This window comes from Drosophila montana, unplaced genomic scaffold, assembly GCF_035044405.1.
Source record: "Drosophila montana isolate Dmon_TW-CO22-7 unplaced genomic scaffold, ASM3504440v1 contig_1264_1, whole genome shotgun sequence".
NCBI lineage: Eukaryota > Metazoa > Arthropoda > Insecta > Diptera > Drosophilidae > Drosophila > Drosophila montana.
This window is the reverse complement of record NW_026996243.1, coordinates 234,928-245,342: the sequence shown is the minus strand read 5'-3', so window position 1 is coordinate 245,342 and position 10,415 is coordinate 234,928. Positions and strand designations below refer to the sequence as shown.

General features: G+C 40.8%; 2 protein-coding genes across 2 annotated transcripts; one reads left to right on the top strand and one right to left on the bottom strand.

Annotated features, from left to right (window-relative positions):
* Positions 1-7,064: 7,064 nt before the first annotated feature.
* Positions 7,065-7,635, top strand: Obp99d (Odorant-binding protein 99d). Its single transcript, XM_064680314.1, has one exon. It carries the CDS (start codon positions 7,228-7,230, stop codon positions 7,633-7,635), a length of 408 nt encoding a protein of 135 aa, XP_064536384.1. The 5' UTR covers positions 7,065-7,227.
* On the bottom strand, positions 7,628-8,211 carry Obp99b (Odorant-binding protein 99b). The gene has a single exon (XM_064680301.1). The coding sequence runs from the start codon at positions 8,181-8,183 to the stop codon at positions 7,695-7,697; it is 489 nt and encodes a 162-aa protein (XP_064536371.1). The 5' UTR covers positions 8,184-8,211; the 3' UTR covers positions 7,628-7,694.
* Between the last annotated feature and the right edge of the window lie 2,204 nt (positions 8,212-10,415).

The window sequence follows — 10,415 nt, the reverse complement described above, 5'->3', positions numbered from 1 at the left end:
GTCTTGAAGCTCTGCATAGATCTATTTATATAAATACATGTGATAGAAGCAGATAACTATATCATATAGCTGTCATAGGAACCATCGGTCCAATGGTAAATTTCTGTACGGAAATCTTTTTTGTTTAACGAGATATCTTGAGTAATACCTGCATTTATTAGTTAAACCTAGTTAGTTAAAGCCAAATCCTATTAAGATCTTACTTCTTTATAAAGCTATATGGGAAGAATCGATTAAACAATGAGCTTTTGTATGGTAAAATATTCTGTATTCCAAGAAAACAAAACATTCTCACATAACTGCTAGCCCGTAAGGCAAATGCCTACAAGGGTATTACAACTTTGGTGTGCCAAAGACTTTCCTACTTTCTCATTTTATTATATTTTCTCTCAGTACTTGATGCAAGTATCCCAATATTAAGTTAGACTATATTATGTTTATTTGTTTTTAAGTATTCCCTTTCGTTTCAGTACAAACTGTTTAGTCATCCCACACGCAGCCAAAATGTCAATAAGTTGCAGACAGAATTTAGCTATCTCGCTCGGTGCCACGCCCAAAATCAACAAACTGCTGCCCAAGTTTTGTGTCTTGTCTCTCCGGCTGTGCACTTGACATTGCGCATACGCCGTGTGGGTGAACGGGTGTGAGTACATGTATGTGTGTGGGTGTGTGTGTGCGACCAGCAGTAATTGTTGCCTTTGTTTATAGAGAGATCTATAGCTGAAGATAGCAGCTAGATGCACAGATAAGTTGTATTTGTATAAAGACTTTATTAACTCCTTTCGACCGTTAAACGCTTTGATCTTCAAGACTTCAAGATACCCGCTTGACCTCATGCTAATTGCTGAGCGCTAATGAGCTGTGGCTGCCAACTGCCATTCGCGGCAACTAAGCGCAATTAATTAACAGGACCCACATTCTGCGGCCAAATGAGAATAGAAAGAATTATATAAAATGTAGGCACTTCAGAGGGCCAGGCAGTGTTGGAGTTGGCCAAAGAAATGCAGCTTAATGCTAAATTAATTCCAATTACCACGTTGCCCGCTGCAGTCAACAGTCAGCAGCCAGCAGCCCGACAAGTGGACACTCGAGCCAAGCCAAGCCAAAGCCCAAACCACCCAAACCCCACCCAAACGCCACCCAAACCGACCGCACCACAGACCTTAGTAATTTAGCCACGCTAATGCGCGGACTGTGGTCAACAAAAGCCGCCGCAAGCGCCTTACTGCCCACCGCCCAACCGCACCACCCTACACTGGAGGGTGCTGGTGCGAGTCCTGTTCCAACTTCTGCGGCCTTTTGTGCAATGTTTTAATGTGAATTATTTGATATACTCATTTATTTCTTTATTTCTTTATTTTTAATTTTTTATGGGCCGCAGTTGTTTGGCTTTGTGCCTGTTCGAAAGATTCGCTAATTAATAATTAATTAAGCTTACAAATTGCCATGCACACAAGGGGCTGTGAAGGCGGCCATCGATTCAAGTGAAAACATAAGAATGTGCTGGTCAAGATACCCTCTAAACACAAAACGTAGCTCATAATTGAAAAGTACGCAATATAAGAGTGTTGGAAAATGCCCTTTTTTATTGCATAATCGAATAATGAGGTATTAGAAAAGCGTTGTCGATAGTAGAGAATAATTGTGTTGCAGTTTTGTGTGTGGAATCTACTCTCAGATGTGCTTATTTCTAGTCAGAACTAACTTAGAGGTTTAATCAAATAAAAGGGGTCTTGGAAAAGGATATTTATCGATATTATGATACGATATTTATCGATTTATGGGAATATTATCGAATATCTGAAAAAAACTTGATCAAAATATGACATATGGGATCAACTAGTCAAAATAAAAGGGTAAACATCGATTTTTATTGTTTTGAAGAATAGGTAGTAGAAAGGAGGCACAAGTCGAAAAAAATTGATCAGACTCATCTTCAGTTGCACCTGCAAAATCTCAAAAAAATGAGTGAAATCGATATTTATCGATTTGGGTAAAGATAAGGCAAGTTGTGAACATTTTTACCAAACGATTTTCTAACGACGTACGCCAACCCAACCAAACTATATGTAGCCGAGTTGAAAATATATGTCGTCGAAATGGTTGTTATAATTCTTTATCTTAATCTGACCTACATACCAAATTTGAGCTCTCTAGCTCTTACAATCTCTGAGTTCATATAGTTCGGAAAATGGACAGAAAGAACTATGTGTGCCCAGCTATTGAAGCTGTATATGTACTTATTTTTTTCTCACATACATTTGCACAACTTTCTTATACTCGCCTTATACTGTTTTTTTAATGGGTATAGGGCATTAAATAAGAAACGAACTTTCGACTTTAGAAAGTATTCCAATTTTCTAGCATTTTGCAGCACTTCTTTTGCTGCCAGTTGCTGTGCGCAAAAGTTTTTCGAACTTTGCCGGGAGCAAAACTTTTGGCACAATGTGTCGTCGTTGCTCTACGCTGGCCACGCCCACTTGTGGAGGGAACGGGTGGAGGGGGAGCACTGAGAGCGGTTACGGTAAAAGTTTTTACTGTCGCATTTGTTGGCAGCGCAACTTGGCGCACTAAAATGCAGACACACGCGCCACTGCACACGAACATGGCCGAGTGGAGCGAGATCCTGGAAAAGATTTCCCGCTGCTTTAAACAAAATGAAATAAAAAAAATGAAAAAGCCGCACGTGTGCACCACCCAACCACCCAACCAGCAGCCACCACCAGCACTTGGCTCCATTCAAAATAGAGCTGACCTTATGGCTGGCCCCTGGCCAAAACATGTTCAAAAATTCAAGTGGATGCCGTAAATTGTGAAATTTTGTATACAGTAAACTGTGTATTTTCTGAATATGCTGAAAAACTGAATAAAACTGAAAAGCGCAAAACATTTTTTATTTAATTGCTGTGTGTGTGTGTATATGTGCGTGTGTGTGTGTGAGCGTGTGTATGTGTGTTTTATTCAAGTCGAAAAGTGGGTACATGCACCCGTTGGCCACCCAATTGAGTTTCAAAGTTGCAATTAGAGCAGCTTCAATGGGCGACCGCCACTGACCCATTGGGGCGTGGCTCTGACAGGGGGGGTGGCCATACAATGGAAACAGTTCAGACTGGACCCCACGCCGCCCCCTTCAGCCACCTGAAAACAGAAACAATGCGCATCAAAAGAAACAACTCGCAGACCATTTAACTCCAAAGCGAACATTTTACGGCGCAATCAAATGCAAGCTGAGTGAAATTATAAAATAATAGAGAGAGAAGAGTAATGAGAGAAAAAAGGAGAACGAGAAAGTGAGAGGGGAGAGGAAAGAGGAATGGAGCGAGAGAGGGACTGTGTAAAGCTCAATTTCAGTTGGAAGAATTTATATAACAATTAATAAAGGCTTAAAAATAGTTTAAATTGAACCGGTCCGAACCTGAAAGAGATTAATAAACCAAAAAATAGCCAGAAAGAAACCGGGGAGAGTATGCTAAAATGATGTTAGGTTTAGTATGTGACTAATAGAGGCAAACCCGTTTTAAGCCAAACAGTTCAGAGGGAGAGAGAGAAAGAGAGAATAGTTCAAAGTTGAGCTTAAGTACGGAACTTTATTAGAATACAGGCCGAAATATATTTATACCCTGAACCCACTAAAAATCGATAAAAAGGGTATTTGTGCAAATGTATGTAACATGCAGTAAAAAGCATGTCCGACCCCATGAACGACCCCGAACCTATAAGAGCTAGAGATTGAAATTTTGGCTGTAGGTCCTCCTAGTGCCCGCGCCGATCGAGTTTGTTTCCGCTATTCGATAACTTTCCCGTTTCCAAGTAATCGATAAAAAATCTAGATCGAAATCCTGTTTTTTGAGCAATTGCGGCAAACAATAGAGTCACCAAACTTGACATGTAGCTTCTAGAATAGTATATACATATATATCAACTATTTTTCATTTTATACCTATCGCCTGTCGGAAGAAGAGGGTCCAGGGTGTCCCCTAGTCGGGAGCTCCCGACTAGAACCTCTTACTTGTTTAAGATGAACCAGTTCAAATCCAACAGAGAGATTAGGCCCAAAAGACAAATTAGAAAGCTAAAGAGATATAGAGGGAGAAAGTGCAAAAGAGAGAGGGAGAAAGACAGACAGCTGTATAAAATATGTTTGGTGCAATATTACAATCAATGCTGTATTAAAATAAAGGCTTAAATCTTGAAAATTGAACCGATTCGCATCCCAAAGAGAATTTTAAAAAAGTAGAGAGGACCGCTGAAATTATGAGAGAAGCAGTGTTGGAATCATGGCTAAAACCAAGACGATTTCTTTCCACAATTTCCCTAGGTTGGATTTGTGTGGAACTCCAGATATACGAGCCTTGAACAAAACCACCTAAATATTATTTTGGGCTTACAATTATTTGTTAGAATGAAACCCGCGATAGCCAATAATTATAATATAGAAACAATCCGAATGTTTGAAATCTTATCTTGGTACTCTAACAAAAGTTGGGACTTAAAAGATTAGTTGGCCAGTTAACCCAGTGCATGCGAATTTAACTATATATTTATTATTATTATTAATTATTAAAACACTGCATTATGTTGCATATAAATTCTTCTAATACTGAACTATACTATTCTACATAATCGAGTAATCCTTTTAATCAAGCCTGAAATAGGCATCGCTCCTTGTTCTACTTGTTCGTTGAACAATGTCAAAAGTTAAAACAATTCGAGTTTGAGTTTTACGAAAAGTCGAAGCCAACCCAAAAACCAAAGCTAAAAACTCGTAATGCCCAAATGCAAATGAAAAACTCAAATTGAATTCAGTTTTGCCTTTGACTATTATGTGCACGCCTAACCCCCTATATAGCCCCCAACCCCCCTTCCCCCTCCACCCACCCTCTGAGCGATCCACGAAAAGTGTCAAGTGTTCATCGATGGGTAGCAGGCGCTCAATGGAAACGCCAGCAGGAGCGCGGGTGAGAAGGCGGCTGTGGATGTGGTTGACGACAACGTCGATGATTTCTTTACACGACATTTAATTGAGAAATAATTGAATAGGTCGTGTGAAGTGTTTGTTTGGCGTTTTGCGGGTCTTACGTAGCGCCCGGTTCGGTAAGCCCGTCGCAATGAAATTAGCTTTGTCAAACGCGGCTGACATATGCACGGGTTGAGGTTGAATGGCGCGGAAAGATCTATTGCAGCGTGAAAACGACACAGCGAGTTGTTAATGAAGTAGTCACAGTCAACGGAGAAAGTCACCTATGCACTGAGCCCCTCCCCCCCCTCCTCCTCCTCCTCCTCCTCCTTCTCCTTCTACAACGCCCTGCAACCCAGCTCAGCACACAAAAAAAAACCATGTGCGGCAGTCAAAGGCCAAAGAAACAACTAGGAGTGCTCCAGTCGGGAGTGCACGACTAGGAGATACGCTGAGCTGCCGATTAAATTATTCTAACTTGTATCTACACATACACATACACACTCACACACGCAAGCACGCACGCCATTTTCTTTCCCGCGAAACAATATTGGAGAATGCATTCTTGCTTAACTTCGCTGCTTACGGTCTCTACCTATCAAAATGGGTTGAAGGTAATTTATTGCAGATATCCCAAAAAGTGAAATATTCTTCATCTGTGTAGACTAAAAAAGAAATTGGGTGTATCTGGCAGCTATAATCATCGAGCTATGCCTTAAAAGACTTAAAATCGATATTTATCGATAATATCGAAAATATCGACAGACAGACAGATGGATGGACGGACGGAAATAACTTGATCGACCCCGCTCATTGACCTGATTTATCAAAGATTGTTTCCCATGCCTAATACATACATGCCTTATAAAACATTATATCCTCTTCACACATTTTCAATCGGTACAGGGTATAAAAAAGAAGTAGGAATTCACGTCTGATTGCAATGCACTTGGCACTTGGCTTAAACCACGAACTGTGCAATCAGCCGCAAGCTTATAATTGCAGTTGCAATTTAGACTACTTATTGTAATTGGAGGAAAGGTTAAAGGGGTATAAAGGGGAAAGGGGGGGGTGTGAATATGGAGACGTTTGGGAAGAACGAAATACATTTAGATATTTGCAACAAGAAAATTCTTTTTAAGAGTTTTATATCATTTGTTAGTTGTACAAAATGTTTAATGCGTAAAATTTAAGGATGAGCATGGAAAGTAGATTTAAAAAAAAAGGCAATTGCCGGAATGAATGACGCAAACCCTATTAAATACTAAATACAGCTTCGGACTAGTTAATAATAAGCTCCGGCAAATAAATTTTGTACGCGACTTAATTCAGCTGTCTCAAAACAAAAAAAACGAATTTAATAATTAATGAATAAAACTTTGTGAACAAAAACAATCACAAAAAAGTAGAAAAGACTACGATTCCCTCACAGCCCGATTTAAACAAGAGTACTCTAGCCGAAAATAACCGACTAGAAGGTACCCTGTAGACCGCACAGAGCTGCGCTAGCAAACATTTTAACAAATTTCCATAGCCTGTGCTTCGTCTTTTGTTAGCCCCATGCTATGGAAAATGTATGCTTTATAACTTCTGTAATAAATCACGATCGAATCTTGATGAAATTTTCAGGGCTTAAATATTGCATACGTTCGTATGCCAAGGCCCAAAGCTCTACCTTGATTATATCACAAAAGCTGCGCAGGATATTCGACAGCCCTCACTCCACTTTTATTTCTCTAGCTTTAATGATTACTATCTGAAAACCTATGCGAAAAAGCGATTATTATCGATATCGTAAAAACAAACTGGGGTATGGACGACTTGAAACAACCCTTATATGTGAATGCCCGAAGTTGATCTATGTGCTTCATTACAAGCCCCTAGCTCCTACAGACTCTGAGAAATAGGCGTTCAAACGGGCAGACCGACTGACGGTTGGGAGGACAGACGGACTGACAGACATATCATGACCTGTTACATACACTTCCACAAAACTAATATACCCTTTCTTTAAAAAACTTCAATAGGATCAGGGTATAAAGAGTGCGATTTGCCCGAGCTGGCTTTGGATCTGGGCCTGTCCCATTACGTGCGAGGGACAGCAATTAGAATCGTGTCGAGTCGAGTTCCACGAATTCTAGGTTAATGTCAATGCCAAAGCATTAATCGGAACTGGTTTTGCCTAGAGCGGGCTTTTTCTATATAAATATAAGAGATGCGTGTCGGCGCACATTGTGCTCCATTTTCCAAGTGGATGACAGCGAATAATAATGAAAATATTGAAGCTGCGTTTGCTGTGCTGCCTGCTAATCGGAGTTTTGTGGCATGCCGTCAAGGCAGACGGCACGCCCACCTGGCAGCCGCCTACAGCGGAGGCAGTGCAGCACAGTCTGCAAAGCTGCCAGGCGCAAGCAGCTGGCGAGGCGGCAAACACGCTGAGATGCCTGACAAAGCAGCTGGGTCTATGGACGGACGACGACGGCTTCAAGGCGAAACGCATAGCCCACATGTTTGCGGAGCGCCAACAAATGGAGGAATTAATCGTGGTCATCGACTACTGCAACAATAGAGAGCAACGCAAGGAGCAGCCTGCACAGTGGGCCTATGCGGCGTACAAGTGTGCGACAGGAGGGAGATTTGGTCGGTGGATCGAGGAATACATGAATAATATCAAATAAAAAAATGGTTTTTATTCAGTGTACACGAATTTATTTTGGATATTTGTCCAAGTGTCTGGTTAGACCTTGACGCTGTGCTGGACCAGCTGCAGATTGGAGTGCATGAAGCACATGCCGCCGCGATAAGCCCAGGTGCAGGCATCGCTGCCCTGCGTATTGCTGTCCGCACAGGCCACAATCTTGTGGTGCGTCTCATCCGTATGATCCACATGAGCACCGCCAGAAAGCTGCTCATGGATCTTGTGCACATCGAAGCCATGGGTGGCATCAAAGAAACCAAACTGCTCGAAGACGCACTTCAAGTAGCAGCGACTTTTCTCCTCATCCGCAAACTCCCATTTTATATACTTGGCCACATCCTCTTCGGTGGCGTGCACCTGTTCGGCGCACAAATGTCTATATTTGACCAGATCCTCATGCGTCTTTACCACATAGCCGGTGACATGATGATCATGATCATGGACATGGTCTTCATGGCCATGATGATGATGCTCATGCTCATCGGCCAGGGCCAAAGTCAAGCTCAGCAACAGTATGAAAAATTTCATGTTTGAATTTAGTTAGACGGATTGCAACTGCAATTTTTTGCTGTGCTTGCATTTGTTTTTATAGCTAACTGGGCTCGGGCGATCACCTTCTAAGGTCGCCGGCACAAATGTGATTGACTGGCTGCATTGATTGTCTTATCGATGGGCTAAAGGTGCTAAAAAGTAATTGTCAAGGTTCAAAGTGACCAAAAACACACCTGATAATGACACATACAGTCATCTCTATTCCGGTCAGCAATAAATTTAAATTAAATACAAATTATATTTTCATTGTAAATAGTTTAAACATATATAAACATATATTAACTATTCTAGTAAGATCTATGAAGATTAGATTCCAGTTGAACCAATGAGGCAATCTGTGATGCCATCTGTTAGTAAATTTATATTGGCGCCATCTAGCGATATATTTATTATAATTAGATTTGAACCAATACGATTAAAATAAACTGAAAATGCATGCTATAGCACCATCTGTTAGTAATGCTATGTTGGCGCTCTCTAACGATAGAGCTAGTGTAAAAAGGCGGCATCTGACAGTAATATGTTAGCGCATTCTAGCGATAGAGCTAGTCTAACAAGACGCCACCTGTAAGTAATTTAATGTTGGCGGCTTCCAGTCAAATATTTAAGTCTAATTAGAATGCAGCTAATAATATTCAAAATAAACAGAAAACACAGCCTGTGGCGCCATCTATTAAACCAGCTTAAAATCAAACTGATAGAACAAACTTTACCGCCATCTATCAGTAATATATTAGCGCTACCTAGCGACAGAGCAGAGTTATGCTTATGCAAGCGCCGCAAAGCTGCTTGCTTTGCATAGCGAGCAAAACGTATTTTAAACGTTCAAAATTTCAAGCTTTAGAAAACTCTTTAAAATTTTAATACAGTGAAAGTTCTCTTATGCGAACATCTACGGTTCCAGTGGTTTGTCTACCGCCAAGAGGGATTTGCGCATTAAAAATACATAAATCGTAAAACTAAGAAAAAAAAAATAGCAAAATGATTGTTTTTCTAATTCTAATTCGTAAAAGTAAAGTCCACACTCGGTGAAAACATTTTGGATAAATTTCTAGGACGTTAACAATTTATGTTAATTAACAGCTTTTGCAGTTTGCAGCTACAGCTTCTTTCTCTGTAGAAAGCACTGCAAACATAATTCGTAGCATTTATTTGACTGGTCGAGAGCTCATGATAACAGACACCTGGCACACAAACAACAATAACAACAACAGCATCTAATGAACTGTTACCTGCCAGATCAGGCTGCCACGTAAAGTTCAAAGACTCATTATGCCAATCAAACGGACGGCAAACGTAAAAAGGGAAAGCGAAAGTTCATGCAATAAAGAAAACGCAACAGGAGGCAAGCAGCAACTAAAACCACAACAACAACAACAACTGCAACACACAACTAACAACAATAAATTAACAGCAAACAAGAAATCTACAAATTGTTGATTGACCCCAAGAGCTGTCGGCATCTCCAGTCGCGTGTGTGCCTGTGTGTGTGTGTGTGTGTGCGTGGGTGGGTGGGATATACGCGCAACTGACAGACCGGCACTTATCACCTTTGCCAGTGAACGTGACTACCACAATGCCAGCCACCTCGAAAAAATGATAGACTAAATGACACCCTATAATAGAAAACATAATTATAAGGCCATAATTATATATTTACTTACGAGTAAATAAAGTTACTTAAACAGCGCAAATCCGATAAGCACGCATAGTTTTAACAAACACGTGCTCCAAAACAAACAGCACACCCTTCTTTGTAACACGCACAGCTGCAGGGTATATTAATAATGCCAGCAAAGAGCAGTTGGGGCGAAGTTGTGGGGGCAATTTAATAGCTGTTTTTGGTACAAAGTGTGAGGCGTGCGGTAACTAGTAAACAACAAAGACAATAACAGCAACAACAACAACAAAAACAAAGCAAACAAATGTCAGTTCTTACCCATTGTAATGATGAAAGTGAAACTATTTTTGTTAAGCTCATTTGTTATGGGCTAGAATAGAGGGCGTGACCTGTCCGAGAGCCGATCAATAGCTTGTCCAGACCAGTCCCTCGCACTCATTATTCTAGACTTTCGCTCAGTTAACTGCATCCAATCGATTGCGATGCCAAAGCAATTAAATCAAAGCTAATGAAAATGCAACAAAAGGCAGCGGAGAGCATGCGCAGCGAAGCGCACAGCCAACTTTTAATACCCTACTAAATCATTG